The sequence below is a fragment of the Anopheles aquasalis genome, chromosome 2 (assembly GCF_943734665.1).
Source record: "Anopheles aquasalis chromosome 2, idAnoAquaMG_Q_19, whole genome shotgun sequence".
Classification (NCBI taxonomy): domain Eukaryota; kingdom Metazoa; phylum Arthropoda; class Insecta; order Diptera; family Culicidae; genus Anopheles; species Anopheles aquasalis.
Window position 1 is genome coordinate 7797501 of NC_064877.1, and position 17500 is coordinate 7815000.

Genomic DNA, 17500 nt, shown 5'->3' on the forward strand with positions numbered 1-17500 from the left:
TGTCCTGCCCTCGGCTGCTCGTGCTGGTGCTGGTGATGACATCGCTGTCGTCGGTAAGCCTCTGTCCTGTGTTTCTCGCATCCGAAAGAAGCGTAAAAAGAAACGGAAATCCAAGTTCTTGTAGCGTTGTGACCATTAATTAAGCTTAGAAAGTTAACGAACGAACCAATCACGCGCTTAGGACCTTATCAGCGCATGGTGCTCGGTGTGCAGGATGCAGTTTTTTCCTATTTCGAGCGCGCTGGCCCGAGTGACATAATCCGTGAATGTGATAAGCGAGTGACATAACGCGAGGAGCTAGCGGAGTGGTTTTTCAGTGTTTTTTTTTTCAACCTCCATTTAATGATTCGTCTTCTTCTTCTTCTTTCTATCTACTTTGTGCCGTGCTGGCCGCGTGCTCTGGTGACCTTTCCGATGTGTTCTCCTTGTAGCTGTTGATGCTACAATCAGATGCACGGTTTCTGGAAATCAGCAAACAACCGTCCAACGTGCCGGTCGGTATAGTGCCTCGCGATGACTACGGTGAGGCCGTGCAGCTCCACACACCACCGCAGGACCTTCAAGATCCGGCCGATCAGCTCGACCGTGAAAAAGGCAAGTTTGAGCGAGAAGAAGGCCACTCGTGCCGGCCACTGTGCTTTGCGGCAAATTGATAACGACGCGTCTAATCTGGTTGTTTAATGTGTTGTCTTCCTATTTCTGTGTGGTGCTGCTGCCAATGGTGTCGTATTTTCGAACAAAACAAACGCAACCAACACACCACAGCGATGAGCGAGATGATTTCGGTGAAACTGCTGAACCAGTACCTCACGAGACCGTTCGCCCATGGGCCAGATCATCTCGATGACGGGGATCATGACGAAGGCGTCGACAGAGAAACGTTTCTGGACGATGTTCGGCAACCGCCCCTCACCGAGCTGGGCTATGAAACCGTGAATCAGCTAGATCTTGGGGACGTCGAGTCCTTGAAAGGTAGACAGCTTCCTGCTAGCAACGCGGAACCTCTGCCGCCAGTTCATATCAAGGAAAATGGGATCGAAGATGAGTTTTTGATAAACGACAAAACGGCAATCGACCAGCAACTAGTTAAAGGCAAGTGGATGGATCCGGTCGATTCAAAACCGGATACGGAGAGCAGCACCGGACGACAGGATGATCTAGATGATGGAAAGCGCTCCCCTATTACCGGAAATCGATCGATTGCCGCCTCAACGGACACAATGACAACAATGACAACCACGAGGACGGTACAATCCAGTACGATCACTGTACGTAAGATTCGTCGTAAGCTGCGCAGGAAGTTCTACACCACCTCTAGCCCCAGCACGGTCGAAACGGAAGGTCCACTAGCGACCTCTCCATCAACGGTGACGTCGGAACCAGAGAGTACCTCCACGAGCAGCATAAAGCCAGTAGCGCAGCCCAGGATCGACATTAACAAGCTCAATCTGCAACATCTGGAGGATGAATTTTTGGCTTACCCAGCGTTCGGTCGCATGCACCCGTCTCGCAGCGTATCTCGGTTCCGCCCGAGAAGCATGAAACGGTCCACCGATCCAGCAGCCTCCGGTACATGCAGCTGCCGCCAGTCACGGAAGCGCAGGGCACGAAAGATCAACTACTCATACGATGTAGGAGGTGATGATGACGATGAGAACGACCTGAACGATTCTGGTCCAGCGTATGGTTACGGCGATTACAACGATCTACGGCGATCGTCCGCGGACGTTGCCCATTTGTTTCCGGTCGTCTCGCATCTGTTGGCGCAGGAGGAGAACGGGGAAAATAGCATGGAAAGGGCCCAGATGGTCCACGGTGCCCTCGAGCGACTGATGGGCATTGTGACGATCTTTTCCCACGTCGATGAGCTGATACAAAGGCGAACGAAGAAATCGATAAGGCGGCTCGCGCGCTTGTACGAGAGCGACGAGATGTACTAGAGCACAAGTGCGGCCAGGCGCGTGGGGGTTTAACTCTAGCGACGCTGCGAGCTATCTGGGTTTGTTTTTTTTGTAAATAAAAATTCGAGGGAGGGAAGTGCGAGGTAATCAAAAAGACCCGTTCATTAAAATAAAATCGTCCAGCATATTTTTTTTTTGAATTTCCTTTTTTTTTAATCTCATTTATCACTCTGGATCCCTGATACAGTATGTACTGGAATATTGTAAAATAATGCAAAGCGTGGTATGATGTCATCACATACATTAAAAGCTGCTCTTTTGTGAACAAACGTAATGGTAGTATTTAGTCGAATTTACAACAAGCCATTAAATTTAATTCCATTGCGAGTTATTGAAATAACTAACAAGCAAAACAATGCTGTGAAGCTACGGTGAATGCGTCATACGTTAACAATTACCCTGACCACTAAACACGAGCCGGCACTGCGACGACGGCGAGCCAACCTGGATGACTAACGCGCCCCCGTTGGATGCACCTCACCGGACAACATATCGAATGTGACCACGCCACAGATAGCGCAACCGAGATAACGTAAACGTAAAGTAGATAATCATGGATGCCCTGCACTATCTCGTTTCCAAACCAGACCAGTTCAAGCTGATCCAAGTTATGGCCTCACAGAGTGTTTACGAGTGGAGTGGAACCACCCTCACCCAGTGCGGGTGAGGACTGGTTCCGGAATTTTTGTCACCATAATGGACGCGCACTTTGTAGCGGAACCATTATGCATTATCTTTTCCAATTGTGTCACTCCTGTCAGCACCGTGCGACGTGTCGAGACGGACGAGTTCGCTGATGCTCTTCGTTCTGCTACCTTGTCTCGCCCTTAGAGCTGGCTTAGAGTTGAGTTTTTATTTGGCCATCGTATTGCAAATGAGTGGTGGACGTAGATGGGCAAACGGCGTCGTTAGCTCTTCGAGCGTCTTACGCAAGCATTGTTTTGCCATGGTGGCTGGTAATTCTTTTTCTGCGATGTTTCATTTAATGATTAACCCGCCAAATTTGCCTTCATGGGCCTGGACCCTCGCCTGGAAATGATACGATTGCCAATATTTTAAGTGCCGCTAAAATGTTTATGCTGATATGCCCGAAACCGCGTGCGCACAAAAAAAAAGAAGTAAAAACGGTTCCGCGTGATGTTCCGATAACCCCTGGGAAGACCCAGTGTCAGCAAAGCTGGGCGCGTCGCATGGAACCTGATAGTCACGGGATGGATTTGCTGCTAACTGTTGCTGGTGCTGGTGCCGCTGCTGGCATCGGCACTAAGCCTGCCAGCGAGCAGATTAGCAAACCGGATCGATGGGTGTTTCATGGTCATTATCATGGAAGGTTCACTGCTGTTTGGGATTTATGCAACTGAAATCAAAAATTGAGTTACCGAAAGTAGAACCATCGAGAACGGAGCGATACACACGTTTTGGTTTTTCCTTTTAGTACAAATGTTGAACTTTATTTAAAAAAACACACAAACACACGCCCGGTAGCCCGCATCCCGATCAGTTAGCGGCTTGCTGCTTCACCTTTTCTCCCGTGCTGTTAAGAGTTTCGAGGGTCGAATCGTAGATCTGCTTCAGTGCCTGCTGCAGCTTCTCGGTCGGGGCACGCGAGTCTTCCTTCAGTTTCTCGACCGTCTTCTGTGCCTCGGCAAACAGCGACTGCAGGTTGGTCTGCACCTGCTCCTGGTACTCCTTGGCCTTCTGTGCCACCTCCGGGTTCTGCTGGGAGAGCGTGGCCGCGGTTTCGGACAGCTTAGCGTTGAGATCCTTCACGATCGGGTCGAACACATCCGAGTGCTTCGCCAGCTCCTCCTGGATAGTGGTCTGGGCGGTCCGCAGGTTCGACACGTACTGCTCTGTGTTGTTCTTGATCGTCTGCACGACCTCGTCGTCCGACTGGAAGCCAAGCGACTTCAGCACATTCTGGCGGCTTTCCTCAAACGCAACCGTGATCTGTCCACCCACAGCCAGCAAGTTGTCGAAGAAGGATTTCTCCGGGGCAGCCGGCGCAGCCGGAGCATCACGGCGAACGCGCGCAAACGTACCCTACAGATGAGCGAAAACAATCCAACATGTTCAGATTAATATACCGTGGCGGTGGTGCCAACGACGATGCCAGCGATCAGCTCGATCGTGAGAAAAAAAAAACGCACCTGAACGACGCACAGGGCTAGGATAAGGTACACCAGCTTGGCCATTGTCAGAACGTATTAGCTTATCACTGTTACACGCTTACTGCGATAATCACTGGCGAACTGACGGAGCTACGGAGGTGATGGGGCAGAGTTCTAGTCAACAACTGAGGCCGGGATACGCGCTGATCGTGCGTTTTTATACTCTCCCCACCCAGCACCAAATGCAACGCAGCAGCAGCAGCACTAACGGCAGAAGCCCCGGTTGTCTGTGTGCGGGCGTGTATTTGTTGACTAATCACCAAGCGCTGATTCGTCGAAGGTTTGGCTATGCGGTGCCGGACCGCGCAAATCGGAACCACGGCCACGAGGATCGCCAACACGACTAGGGTGCTATGGCAGAGATTTGTGGCTGCTAACAAGTTGTTGGTCTGATTTTTCGGGAGCATTCCATGTGGGCAAAGTTCGATTGAAATTTTCCTCCGCGATCGCTTATCGCCAGTCCACGCTATTGTGCTCTCTGCTGACCTTTGTAACGGCCTGTTTCTAGAAGCGGGCCCACGTTATGCACTCTATGGTGTAGATCTGCTATTCATAATATTTTGATTCTAATTATCACTCCTGTCCATCATGACAGATACTGTACGGCTTACCAGCCGAGCGCATACCTTTAGCATTTCCTTTCGGAAGTAGCGATTAGTACGTAACGGTCGAACTGGTCCACTGTGGTCTCATCTAGTAGGCAGAGTGCGATTGGTTTTTGTGGCCAAATCGAGCGTTGGGTCATTTTGTATTTCGAACACGTTCGCATGAACGCGTGTGCGTGGTTTGGGGGACCATAAGCCTCAGCACACACAGGTGATGAATAGGTACAGAATAGGTTAGTAGCATCTCGCGCAGTGAAAGGAAAAGTTCCTTTGCGTGGATGTGCTGAGATGGAATGGCGAACTCACTTGGTTAATTTGTCGCTTCCAGAATCCCATACCTACTAAACAAACAAAAATAAAGCTTACGAATAATCGTATGTTATTTTATTTAATTTGCTTTAGTTCCGTTTGATGCTGCGGTTTGGTGGGTGCGAACTGCATCGACGATCGTTTGTAAAGTCGACTAATGTCGACGTAACGTTTTACCCCATGAGTTATGTAATATTTATGGTAAAGCATAACTCACGCGGTAAAGCGTGATGTCGACATTAGTCGACTTAAGGGGGGGCTTCGGTAATTTCTTACCAAAACAAAGATCATTTTTGACGATTTTTTGTGTCGTAACCATTCAACTTTATTCCTTCAAATGAATGGCATATTAAAGTACAACTTTCGAAGAATATTTAGTTCTCTTTTGAGGAAGATTGAATGAAAACTTCATCCATGGCATCAAATTTAGGCAGTCATGTCTTCGAAATCATACTTTTCCCGGTGCCCATCGTAGCTGCGTGATAGCTCATCATAAAAATACAAATGGATACTCGTTTGAAAGATTATTAGTTTATCTAGGTAACCCCGGAGAGTTTTTGTTGAATTTCCTATTTTTCGATTTTTGGCAGATTTTTAATGTTGGAAAAGTTGTGCTGTTTGTCATTTTGCATAAAAACACGTATTTTAAAGATTTGTCTAAAAAAAAGTATAAACAATTTTCATAAAATTTCGACGAGGCTACCTGGCAAAAAGTGTAAGCATTATGTGTTAAAAATTTCGAATCGATCGGTCCAGAAGTTTTTACGGTACGATGGGCACCGACTTTGAAAACGTTGGTTTAGGGAAACGCTTTTCAAAGAAGCGAGCTGCAAAAATCTTAACTTTGTCAGTTTTGCTTCGATTGATCCAAAATTTTTACACAATGTTCTTGAAAGGATCAGCATTCAGGGAAAAATATTAAGAATATGTGTCGCAAAAAAAAATTAAATACCAAAGTCCCCCGTTAACAAACGATTGTCGAAGCAGTTTGCATGCACAAAACCGCATTATTTTCTGCAAAAACATTATTTCTTTATAGTCCTTGAGCGATCGTATGCAAATATGTATGTTGTACTTTCTTTCGGCATCAAACTACTCGAGCTAGAAATTAAATTTTTAATTCATAAACCATAAACAAATCATAAATCATTATGCGAATAATCATGGAATAATCCGCAAAAATATTGATCAGTTTCCTGCAATGCCTTAAGGAATGTAAATAATAACACAACGGAAGAGATGGAAATTGTGTGGTTTGTTAAATGATATTTATTTTTTACAGCTCCAAGATTGGCTTTGAAAGGGACACTGACAAGAAAACATCAATGTAACCGCTCATTCCTTATTGACGGGAACCTCGGGAACGGACTGCTTATTCGTGAAAAGATCTTCTCCCTTCGTTTTGATCAGATTCCCAAACTCACTCAACTTGCTTATGAAGGTCTGTAAAAACCAATGAAATAAGGGCATGAGCATACACGTTTCGATCACTCGTCTACCACCGCGTCTACTTACATCCACTGTCTCCTTGTTCAGGACTTCGCCGACTTTGTTCTTGATGGCATCAATGCCATCCTCAAGCGTGTCACGGCGTAGGCGAGCAGCAACGGTGAACTGTTTTTAAGGAGAGAGGAAAAAACAAACCCGCTATAGTTCACAACGCAAAATTCTGAGCCACTTCAACGTGAATGTCCGGCCAGCACGACTACAGGATGTTCCCATCCCGTTTCCTTTATTTATTTTTTTGCCACTTTTGCAACCGGATTCGATTCAGACCTGGATGATGCAGAAGATCACAATGAAAAGCAGCGCTAGCTTGGCCATGATGGTTGCTACTGGGTTGATCTTGTCACAGGCGGGCACAGTGGTCAACAGCAGCTAGCGTTTAGCAGCACGAAAGTAGCGAACCGACACCGAGGAGTTATCGCACACGAATGCTGAATGTCGTCGCCCGTGAAGTCATGTTTTATTTACTTGCGATTGCGGTGGCCTAACGTACAGTTTAAACAACTACATCCCCATCTCGTGTGGTGAGGCGAGGATCGATAGGGATGGTGCTTTTAAGGGCGACATAAGCGCAGTTCAATGGCAGAAAAGAAACCTCACCGTGTGCGTGTTTGTGTGTAGCTAGCAAATTCTCCGGAATTTCCTACCGAATCCCTTTCCCCTCTTATCAGCTGATTATTGGGCACACGAACACGCACCATACGATCAGTCCTATCGGCAATGCAAACGCTGTAATGGTGTGTCGATCACATAGGTCAAACCACCCTATCAGCCCGGAGCAGTGTAAGCAGTGGCGAGTGTTCTGACTCTCTACGGGCACGGTACGGATGTTGATTTAATACATTTCACAGTTTCTTTTTTTCAACACAATTTAGCGTACTACATTGGCGTCACGTGTTCCCGCGGTTGGCTAACCCTGAAATCAATTACTTCCTGCGCTCCACGCAATGGAGGCCCAATTGAAATTCAATGTCAATCAGCCGGGTCTCGGTGCTCCAGTTCCCACTCTCCGACCGTCCCTTCCACGCTACTACTCCGCTTCTTACCCCCATCACAGGAATTAAATTATGTTTTTGCTCCAGTCAGCAAATTGATGCATCAGACCATCAGATCGTCGTCGTATGCATCGTCGTAGTCGCCATAGTCGTCGTCATCATCGTAATACTCATCGCTGATGGGCAATGGGTGGAGTGCGGCTGCTTGTTGCACACGCGTCCGCTGCACCTCCTGTCGGACCTGGTTGCCCACTAATTGCAGTACATTCAGCAGTACGTCGTAGAAGCTTTGCGAGGTTGACGCCCAGAGCTCGTGGTACGTTGGAGGGTGGTGGTCCCATTGCATTGGTTCACTGTCTTCATCGTCATAATCCTCCAGCTCACCAGCAGCCGATAGCGGTTCCGATTCTGAGTCCTCGGGTGCCCGTGCCGGGGCCGTTTCACTCGACTCCAGTGATAGGGCTAGCAGTGGTCGTTCCGTTGCTCGACGTCTACCGAATATGCTGCTGCGAAGTAAGGGAAGCTGTTTCCGGAGAGATAATGAGAGCGAAAACAGTTCTTCAAACCAATCGCTAGAACCGTCGCAGCACACCCGATCGCCGACACCCAAACCACCATTATCAAATTACGTAAACAGCAGTCCTCAGGCCTCTATTAGCGACCCGAACGAACGAACGAACGAACGAACGAACCAACGAGCGATCAAGCCGGTTAAATGGCCATGACTGTCGACTTAATGCGTATTAAGGGGCGAAAACGTGCAAACGATCATGCGGATCCGATACGGTGGTTGATTGTGGGTGACGCAGACCACCACCACCTACCCTACCCCCATTACATATCACGCACAGTTTTTGCTTTTTAAGTGAAACATTAAAAGCAGCAATAGCAGCAGCAAAGCCCAGCATAGTAAAGCACAACCGTATGCACCATGGATGAGGAAGCATGGCAAGCAGGAAATCGCGAATCGCCGACGATGACGATTTGCATGTCAATACTATTACCGGAAGACTGGATGAACTTTCGTGCCGCCTTGACCTCTTTTTCGGCATAATCTGGATGCTGTCGAGTATGCGGAGCACTATCTCGTGTAGAGGCGATCGCGAGCTCTCAGCACTTCGTTTTTGCCGGGCACTAAGCAGCCTTGAGGAAAAACGTACAGCTTCTGCTACACTTTGCACGCTGCTTGGTGGCTCAGATTTGATTTTGTACATTATAGACTGCTCAATGTGAAATCGGCCTGAACCCGTTGCATGTTGTCGTCTTTTTTTCGAGAAACTTACACTCTGGGCAGGACCTAGGAGGAATGCAACCGCGGTTACCATGAGCAGCAGCTTCATGGTTCTTTCACCAACGGAAACAGCAACGCCGCTGGTAGGTGGCACTCTTGCCGGCACATCAACCACAACTGCAAGAAACACATCATAGTTTAAGCTGTGGCGTGAGCAGGCCTTACCTTTCTTCGCTACTCATGGGCGGCCATCGGTGGCCATCTCCTCGCGTAGAATGGTGCTGGCATTGACAGAAAAATGCTTGGAAAGCATAGCTTATGGTACCCGGGGAGGTAAACGCCTTTCCCAGCGTCTATACTTATGTTTGTTGCAACCCAAGCTAGAGGCACCCAACGCTGGTTACTCTGATTTTCAATGGTGGTGGCATGGCAGATTGATCACTAGAATTATACAACCGGCTTAGCATTAGGTCAAGGCCACTGTTTAGTCAATTGAAAAGTGATCATCATCCAATCATTTGCCACGATTTGTGGTGGTTTAGCGCACTTTATCGTGCTGCTTTGTCTCGCTTTTCCAGTCGCTTCAGAGGTGTGTTGTGTGCCGTGTGTTGAAGGACAAGCTGGGAGTAGCAGTTGTTTAGCAGCCACTGTCTCGGTAAAAGTCACGTAGAACAGAAAAACTAACATTCTCTGGAGGAAAATTGAATCTGACACCAGTGCAAATGACCTCGCACACGAAGCGAGAGGGCCATTCTTCGTGTGTTTCTTTTCAGTTTCAGAAACACCACTATTTACCTTAAGAATCTATCAACATGTGTGCCCGTTGGGGAGCCCCATGGGGAGATGCTACCATACTAAGTGCTGGCGTAAGGGCCCCCGTCTGGCCAGTATCGAGCTGAACCATGAACCGTGTTGTGCGAATTGTTGCCGTTGCTGGCTCACTGCTGATGGCCCTAAGCATGGCACCAGCGAAGGTAAGCAAGAGGTGTTAGAAAAAATATTTTCCGATGAACTCGAACTCACTTTCTGTGAATCTCCTCATCTCGTCACAGGTGTACGGTGACAACAACTTCCATGACCATGCCGAAGCCTCACAGCACGTAATGCACATCCGGAAGCTGAGAAATGGAGATGATCTGAAGATCGAGCTGGAACCGGTATGGTTTCAGCTGGAATCTGCGGAACTTCCGTCGGTCAGCGATAACCAACAAGTGAAACGGCAAACGCTCATGGAAACTAGACGACCGTACAAGATCTACTCCCATTTGGAGAACCTCCAGAACCAGCAGAAGCAGAAGGGAAACCGGCTGAAGCAGAATCGTGCCGAGCCAGAGGCCGAAAGCGTTGAGTCGGCCGAGCAACGATCAAGCTTGAGGATCAGGAAGAAGACTTCAGTTGAGGAGCGATTCGATGATCTCGAGCTACCGGGTTGCTTCCGGAAGTTTCTGCAAGAAATGGAAGATCGGAACCATGAGGGAGTCCGTCGGTTGATGCGCTGTCTAGCCCAGCAGCAGGCACGATCGCGCGATGGTGATCGTAAGAAGCCGCGACCTGCGCGACAATTCAAGGACAGTGGCGATGCGTCCAACGATGAACCGCGATCGCGTCCTTACAGACGGAAGGTGGCTCGCCGAACAAAGAATGATGCTAATCACAACGCAGCACCATCGTCGAACGAAGGCGCGGAGAGTGAGTTAATGTTTCAGAAGCAGTACATTCGCTCGGAAAATAATGATGGCGATGAGGGCCAGTTGTTCGAGACAGGTCAACGGAAGAGTGGTGAAGACAGTGGTGAAGCTTCCGATGATTCCGCAAATGAAAACGCCAGCAGCACAGATTCCGACGAGGAAGATTTTGATGTGAAATCTACCGAGGCTGAGAACGATCAGGAAGTGCGTCGGTATGCTAGCAACGAGGGAAAGGTTCCTTATCGAAGACCAATGAAGAAACTGAGCGCAAATACCCAAAGTCAGAGCACGGAAGAAGTGGACGATAAGAGCAGTAGCAGTGAAGAAAGCCAGGCAGAATCGGATGAGCACTATTGATGGATGGATTGTTGATCGTTGATGTGTTCCAGCTTGTTTAGTGGCGTTAAATTATTTTGGCCATAATTAATAAATGTGTAAAATGTTATAACTATCACGCACTTCTCAGTTTCAGTTTTGAAACTTTTCTTTTTGCGTTTCAGTCGAGTGCAATATGATGTTCTCGTAGAAGATAAATGGCCAAAAAATTAATCGTCCCAGAACGTCATAGACTGTAAGCTACCTTAAAAATCAAAAGATTATTTGGTAGATACCTGAACAAATATCTTCTTTTATTTTCTCCCGTTATGGTCTCTGAAGTCGCTACATCACATAAAATTCCTAGGTCATTGTACAGTCATTTGTACAGCATCGAGTCTCCAGTCCGATGTCGTCCGGTCGTCTGTGAGTCCCTGTCAGGAGTCCGTTTAGCTGGGGTCATGTTAATTAAAAAACGAAAACTTATTAGAAACACTGAGCTACTGCTTTCAACGTATACAGCAGCCACAAATCGAATCGACTACAACCGGGCGGCTCGCTTTAATTGATCGTAACCGGATCTCCTCGATTGGCTGCTGCAGCGGATCGGGCCCGTACGCGATTAGACCGAGCACCGTTCTGGCCCACTTTTCGATCCAACTTTCGCCCGGCAATCTTCAGCGCCTTGGAGGCGATCTTGTTTATCGACGATGGCTCGTAGACACCTTCGATCGGTTTGATGTCATACCGATACAAACCGTCGCCCTCATTGATCACGGTCCGAGTGCCGTACTTGAGAGGAAGAGTGAAGTTATTCTTATGTTTCTGCTGATAGATATCGTAAAACAGAATAGTTAAATTGCCAATCATATCGTTCGTGGTCGGGCCGTACTCGCTACGTGGTAGAGCATCCAGATGTTGCTTGATCTGCTCATACGTAACCGGACGCCCTACATCGCCAATGTGCACTGGCGTTTCCTGATCACGACTGGCCGGTTTAGACTGGGCGGCACCAACTATCTCCGAAGGAGGAGCTGGGCTAGCGCCATTGGATGGATAACAGTGACAGTGGAAACCATCCTTGGAGAAGAGCAATGGTAGCTCGTCATTCTTCCGCTTCGATCGTGGATCATTCGCGACACGCAAAATGTGTGAATTTCTCGATCGCAAAATGCGGCTACGTAGCAGCTGGGGTTGCTTGAGAAAGAATTGGAACGGAGTCTGAGGGGAACTTGGTTTAACAAAACGCTTGAGGCGCGGTATCCGGTTACGATCACTATCGTCATGGTCCCAGGAAGGCACAGCTTCTAGGATACTTGGCCTGGTAGTGTTTTGTTGCGATGTCTCTCCCATCACATACCGTCGTTTTTTGCAGTCACACTGGCATGCTGGAGGTGAGTAGAGTGAATAAAACAAAGCATTAACTGTTAGACTTTCTCCAAACAAACCGCTGGTGCTTACCACGAACAGGATGATCAGCATGAGCCTGGAGCTTCACGGATTTGCACTTCTTTGGATTTTTCGGTTTAATCACCTGGAAGTCCAGTGCCTCGTAGCTTTCCTTGTCGCATCCGCAGGGTTTCTCCACCCCATAATGGTAATTGTACGATCTGCAACGATCGAAACGTGTTGTTAGTATCACTGACTGTGATGTCTACTAACGTCGAAGGAAAAAAAAACACTCACTTTTTGCATCCCGGATCGGGCAGCACCTCAACTGCAGCATCGAGCCGCTCGTATGATTCCTTCGCGCAGCCCGTAATCTCCTCTACATCGAAGTGATGGTTGTACTTCTTTTTACAGCCCGGATCCTTCGGTTTCTGAACCTCAAAATGATGACGACACTGAGTACACTCGCAGCACGGTTCACGTGGATATCCTTCTTCTTTCGAACATTCGTAGCATCCTTGTGGATAGGCAACGGCAACGGAAAGGCTCACGATGATCACCATCAGCCCCGCTAGAGCAAACACTGTTAAGGACTTCATCGTACCACTTTGTAACTGTGCGGTTGCAGGAGTACTTTCTCCTACCGTACGCTAGCTAGTTTTGATGGGCTCGGGAGGGTTTTTCTCTGACAATGGACCACACCACACCACACGGAACACCCAAGGGTGATAGCGAATCGTTTCTCGTCCCAGCAGAACAGCCACAGTTGCAGTTTGGAGTTATGTAAATGATGATGGCGAGTTTGGCGAGGTCACGTACGGATCTGTGGCATGAGGGGTGCGCGGTCACGGACATCTGAGACTTGCTTGCATCAGCTCTAGATTGCACCAGGAAAGAAAGGAAACGATGTTTACCAACGCTGCTACAGCGTGGTAGCAGCCATTTCTCGGGTAGATTGTGAAAATTTACTTTTTTGTTTCGCCAGTTTTCACGTTGCGCTACCGGTGGAGTGATAATGTTTGGTCTGTGCAAGCATTTTTCTCTACAAAAAAGGGTGCGTGAGATAAGTAAACGTGAGACTCTACGGCTTATGAAACGTGCACTGTTCCACAATCTTTGTTTCAGTAATTTCGTAACTAAGTTAACTAACAATTTTTCGAATATAATTTCATGTTTTGTGGAAGCACGAAATAGATTAACTTGGTGTAGTCTTAATTATTTCGAACGGAAAGTACCTTTTTATTTCCATTTCATGTATATGACGATAAATTTAACTATATTCTCTTGACGTTTAATTCGTATACGCTTCAGCACAAAAAGATTTTACGGGCCTTTTGTGTAATAAATCAAATCTAATCAAGGTACGCTGATATCAAGGACATGCGTAGAATCTATTTGCATTAAGATAATCTTACCTTGTTTATACGAATTATATAAAATTAACCGATCATTGATTAACCGATGTGATTCAAGGTAAACGGTTAATAAACTAGATACAATATACGCCCACGACCCGCGAATCATGGAACAAAGCAGGATAGCAGAGCCACTAGTAGATAACTATTTAAAAAGTAATTCAAAAGACATTTAGTGTTTGTTTAAATGGTCCATTTATTTTTGTCCTGTATTTATGTACAAACATGTGTTGCCGGTAGCATGCTAAAAGTTCTCTATCACAACTGAAACCACACAAAAAAACGAGATCAGGCTTTCACCGGGAAACCCTTACACCGCTGGCACCGCTGGCACCGCTGGCACCGCTGGCACCGCATCTTCCGACGTACGGATCGCCCGCGCACGCCGTCTCAGTGGACAGTCATCCTCATCCGATGATTCTGAGTCGTAGCTATCATATTGCTCCTGGCAGCCACATGACTTCTTCGGTTGCTTGCATTTGTTGCAGTGATGGGATTTCGGTGGCGCTTCCGTCCCAATGTCTTCAACTTCCTCGAGTTCCTCGGACCTTGAGAGATCCTTACACACCTCGCACACTGGACCATCCTGGCGTAGTAGCTCAAACTTGGGATCACGGGCTTCGACTTTGCCGTAACAAATCGCGCAGTAGCTTTCCTCCTTCGGATGACAAGGAACACCTTCCGTTTCCTCCGACGATTGCACGCGATGCGTGATGCGCTTTTTCGGCTGTTTCATCTCCAGCACGTGCAACGTGTTTTTGAACAGTCGTTCCTCCTGAATGACATCGTTCTTAGGGGGTGGCGGTGGGGTGATGGGACGACCGTGCACGTGCAGATCGGATTCGCTGATCTTCGTCTTTCTCGCGTACTCCAGCACCAGTTGGCGACTGATCTGATCCGCTGGATACTTTCTGCAGACCGGGGAAAACATTAAAGAATTATTAGAATCTTGATAGATCGAGCTTCTAGAGGAGGAGGAGGAGGGGGGGGGGGGATTCTTACTTCACAGGGGCTGCGCCGTGGTTTTCATAGCCGCATTCACACGATCGCGATTTGGCAAACTTGGGCTCCACGCGTTCAATCACCGACGGTCGCACGCGGTGCTCCTGCTCACAGGAACACACATCATGTGTCGGTTTCAGCTCAAGTGGTTTCGTCACGTTGCACTTTTTCTTTTTGTAGAACGGGTATGGTTGCGGTGCGGGACCTCGGACAATCGTTCGCTCACACTCGCAATCGTTCCGCCTACATTCTTTGCCGGACTTGGCAGCCGTTACGGTGATGGCCAGCGCCAACAGGGCACAAATCAGTGCCAGGATCTGCATGATGCTGCGCTTCTGGAAAGGGTTTGGTTCGCTTGTGTCGTTCCACTACCGGTCTTCAGGTGACCGTGAAAATGACTGACGGAAGCAAATCGGTAAAGTTCAAGTTTTATACCTTGCCCTGACCGATGCTTTAAGGTGCCTAGCCATAGTGCAGATAGAGTGAACCCGCGACCGTCGACGACCACGTTTGTACGTTTGTTATGTAGATTCACACTAACCAAGGACGAGCTCAACGGTGATTTCCGCAGCGACGTGCCGCAGCCACACACCAACGAGTGCATTCTCCTTTCAAGTGGTTCCGTCCAGGTCTACCGAGGAGGAGCGAGGAGTGAAACGAGAAAGTTGATAGCTTGAGGCACGAAATTACACCGAACCCATCCACGAACCACGTGTGACCAAGCTTCCAGCCAAGCCAGTTGGTTACGCTGCAGCGGATGAGTTCAGTTGAACGTTTTAAATTTTTTGTTCAACTTTACAAACACGATAAGTGCGTTAAACGTATCTACGTAATTGTCGCCGATGATGTCTTTGCAACAGTCTAAACAATGAAGTAACGCACAAGTGATTTAAGTAATAACTCCTTTCCCTTATATTTCATGTTTATTATAAAACTACTTGTATATTACTTAGTTCATGATACAATATTCAAGTTTACCTTCCTTTCGAAAACGTCCATGAAAGGAAAGGCGGCCGCTGATGGTTCCAGCACATCTACCAGGAAACACACCGCACCAGCCAACCCTTCGTACAGGCTGTACGGCCGATCGGGAGCGAACAATTGAGCGGAGCAGGTGTTGCTGGCTAGAAATTCCGCAAACTTTGCAGCACGGTACAAGTATTGCTTTTCGCCAGTCAGCCTGTACATCAGCAAAAAGGCGTACCCATTTCCGGCCACACCGTGACAAATTCCCGGCCCCTTCCGTAGTAACCCCCTTTGCCAGATGGAGTTTGCACAGCTACGACAGCCTTCTAAATATCGTTCGTCTTTAAAGATCAGGTATGCTTTAGCAAGCAGATAGATAATTCCAGCACATCCATGGCACCAATGGACTAGGCATCTGTCGGAATCCCGACGGGTAGGAAAGTTCCCATCACTGGTTTGCAACGAAAGCACGAAATCGATCGAATTCCGGATGTCTGCCAGCATAGAGGGTGGACAGTTTTCGAATTTTCCGCCCTCGGTGGCAGCGATGAACCAGTGTGATTCCAGCAGGGCATGCAAAATAGCGCTTACACCGTGAGCAGCACCGAGGTACTCTTTGCCATGGTATGCGTACATCAGGGGCGATCTGGCACGTTGGTTAGAGGCGTACAGCCGTCCGCGTTTCACAATTACATTACAGAGATCATTGATGACGGTGTTTTCTATTGGTTTTGGGTCAATTACTTGATTCAGCCAGTAGGCTCCATGCAGATAGCCGGCACGACCGACCAACACTTCATCGGCATCGTAACCCTCGGCTTGGCCGCATGCCGGATAGCCTTTCAAAAACTCCCCAACGCTTGCCCTCGCGTCTTGGTGGTTTCCTTGTGCATGGGAAATGGCCGCAGATACCGCTGCTATTCCGGCGTTGCCACAGAGAAATGCTATCGAGTTCTTGGGGGAGTTTCCCTTCTTCCCGGCGAGTGTCTTCGCTTGCAGGATGTACTTTGCAGCGTGATCCAGGCACGGATAGAGGTGTGCTGTCTCTGCCGATTTCGCCAACTTCCAGAACATGAATGCCGTGCCTTTGGGATGGATGGAAGGGGAATTAGATAGGACAGGTGAATGCGCCGCAGGTGGTTTCACTTACCAGCCGCACCAACATAAAGATCCTCTCGCTGGTTTTTGTCTGGGTTGTTCAGTATCAGCTCGACGAAGTGTCGAATGAGTTTATGAATCGTCGCTGTGGGCACGAACTCGTCGCTATTTCCATGCACTCGCTCATCATAATCACTGTACGGATTCGGAAAATACCTTTCTTCAGACATTTTCCGGTTTCCCGATTTATTTTTGGAAAATTTGCCGAGTTGGACGCGAACCAGCTGATCACAATAAACTTGATGACAACCATCATCAAACCAGCTGTCAGTGCACATTCCACTTCACTGTTTGTCATCATCAAGGAACGATTTAGAAGGGCTCTTCTGCGTTTTCGTTTGCATTTTTGCGTTTTTAGCTGTGAAATCCTGATCCGTTCGAGAAGTAAAACACTACATACAGGCCACCATGTCGTGGCTGCAAGATTTGGCCGGGAGGGCTGAAAATATCCTGACCAAGATCGACCAGAACGCGGCGACTGTTCTGCAAACACGACCCGATTCTGATGATGTGGACGGCGGGAGCACTCCGTTGATGGAGGTCAGCATTTCGAAAAGCGAATCCATTCCACAAAATACACCCAAACCGAGGAACATCACCAAAACAACGCACCTTGTTGTCCGGTCGCCGAAACGGATGGGAAAGTCCGCTTCAAGCTCTTCGTTCGACCGATCGATCGTCAACGAGCAGGACGTGGAGGATACTCTTTCGTCCAAATCGGAGAGACAGAACTTTTCCGAAACCTCCTCCAGGCGCAGCTCAATCAGTTCGAAGAAGGAAGGCACCGTT

The 17500-nt window shown here is 48.1% G+C and overlaps 8 protein-coding genes across 8 annotated transcripts in view; 3 read left to right on the forward strand and 5 right to left on the reverse strand.

The window, feature by feature from the left end:
- Positions 1-1940, forward strand: part of LOC126572136 (uncharacterized) — a 1941-nt gene extending 1 nt beyond the window's left edge. The window contains exons 1-3 of the mRNA XM_050231204.1: positions 1-53; positions 432-598; positions 773-1940. The exon at positions 1-53 is cut by the window's left edge and continues 1 nt beyond it. Coding sequence (XP_050087161.1) covers positions 1-53; positions 432-598; positions 773-1940 — 1388 coding nt within the window. The remainder of the gene's footprint in view (positions 54-431; positions 599-772) is intronic.
- Positions 1941-3383: 1443 nt separating this feature from the next.
- LOC126570047 (apolipophorin-3-like) lies at positions 3384-4272 on the reverse strand. Its single transcript, XM_050227499.1, has 2 exons — positions 4112-4272; positions 3384-4004 (listed from the first exon to the last, which is right to left on the reverse strand). The coding sequence occupies exons 1-2, from the start codon at positions 4154-4156 to the stop codon at positions 3459-3461; spliced, it is 591 nt and encodes a 196-aa protein (XP_050083456.1). The 5' UTR covers positions 4157-4272; the 3' UTR covers positions 3384-3458.
- Positions 4273-6292: 2020 nt separating this feature from the next.
- Positions 6293-8945, reverse strand: LOC126581161 (uncharacterized). The gene is made up of 4 exons (XM_050244640.1): positions 8831-8945; positions 6823-8070; positions 6562-6660; positions 6293-6489 (listed from the first exon to the last, which is right to left on the reverse strand). The coding sequence occupies exons 1-2, from the start codon at positions 8885-8887 to the stop codon at positions 7651-7653; spliced, it is 477 nt and encodes a 158-aa protein (XP_050100597.1). The 5' UTR covers positions 8888-8945; the 3' UTR covers positions 6293-6489; positions 6562-6660; positions 6823-7650.
- Positions 8946-9737: 792 nt separating this feature from the next.
- On the forward strand, positions 9738-10917 carry LOC126572137 (uncharacterized). The gene is made up of 2 exons (XM_050231205.1): positions 9738-9752; positions 9831-10917. The coding sequence occupies exons 1-2, from the start codon at positions 9738-9740 to the stop codon at positions 10821-10823; spliced, it is 1008 nt and encodes a 335-aa protein (XP_050087162.1). The 3' UTR covers positions 10824-10917.
- Positions 10918-11113: 196 nt separating this feature from the next.
- LOC126569451 (uncharacterized) lies at positions 11114-12764 on the reverse strand. Its single transcript, XM_050226542.1, has 3 exons — positions 12468-12764; positions 12243-12391; positions 11114-12169 (listed from the first exon to the last, which is right to left on the reverse strand). The coding sequence occupies exons 1-3, from the start codon at positions 12731-12733 to the stop codon at positions 11343-11345; spliced, it is 1242 nt and encodes a 413-aa protein (XP_050082499.1). The 5' UTR covers positions 12734-12764; the 3' UTR covers positions 11114-11342.
- A 1131-nt stretch (positions 12765-13895) lies between these two features.
- Positions 13896-14910, reverse strand: LOC126572140 (uncharacterized). Its single transcript, XM_050231208.1, has 2 exons — positions 14588-14910; positions 13896-14496 (listed from the first exon to the last, which is right to left on the reverse strand). The coding sequence occupies exons 1-2, from the start codon at positions 14908-14910 to the stop codon at positions 13896-13898; spliced, it is 924 nt and encodes a 307-aa protein (XP_050087165.1).
- A 565-nt stretch (positions 14911-15475) lies between these two features.
- On the reverse strand, positions 15476-16920 carry LOC126581528 (lanC-like protein 3 homolog). The gene is made up of 2 exons (XM_050245240.1): positions 16704-16920; positions 15476-16638 (listed from the first exon to the last, which is right to left on the reverse strand). The coding sequence occupies exons 1-2, from the start codon at positions 16879-16881 to the stop codon at positions 15542-15544; spliced, it is 1275 nt and encodes a 424-aa protein (XP_050101197.1). The 5' UTR covers positions 16882-16920; the 3' UTR covers positions 15476-15541.
- A 102-nt stretch (positions 16921-17022) lies between these two features.
- Positions 17023-17500, forward strand: part of LOC126581127 (golgin-84) — a 2060-nt gene continuing 1582 nt past the window's right edge. Inside the window, exon 1 of the mRNA XM_050244594.1 lies at positions 17023-17500. This exon is cut by the window's right edge and continues 830 nt beyond it. Coding sequence (XP_050100551.1) covers positions 17120-17500 — 381 coding nt within the window. The 5' untranslated portion in view covers positions 17023-17119.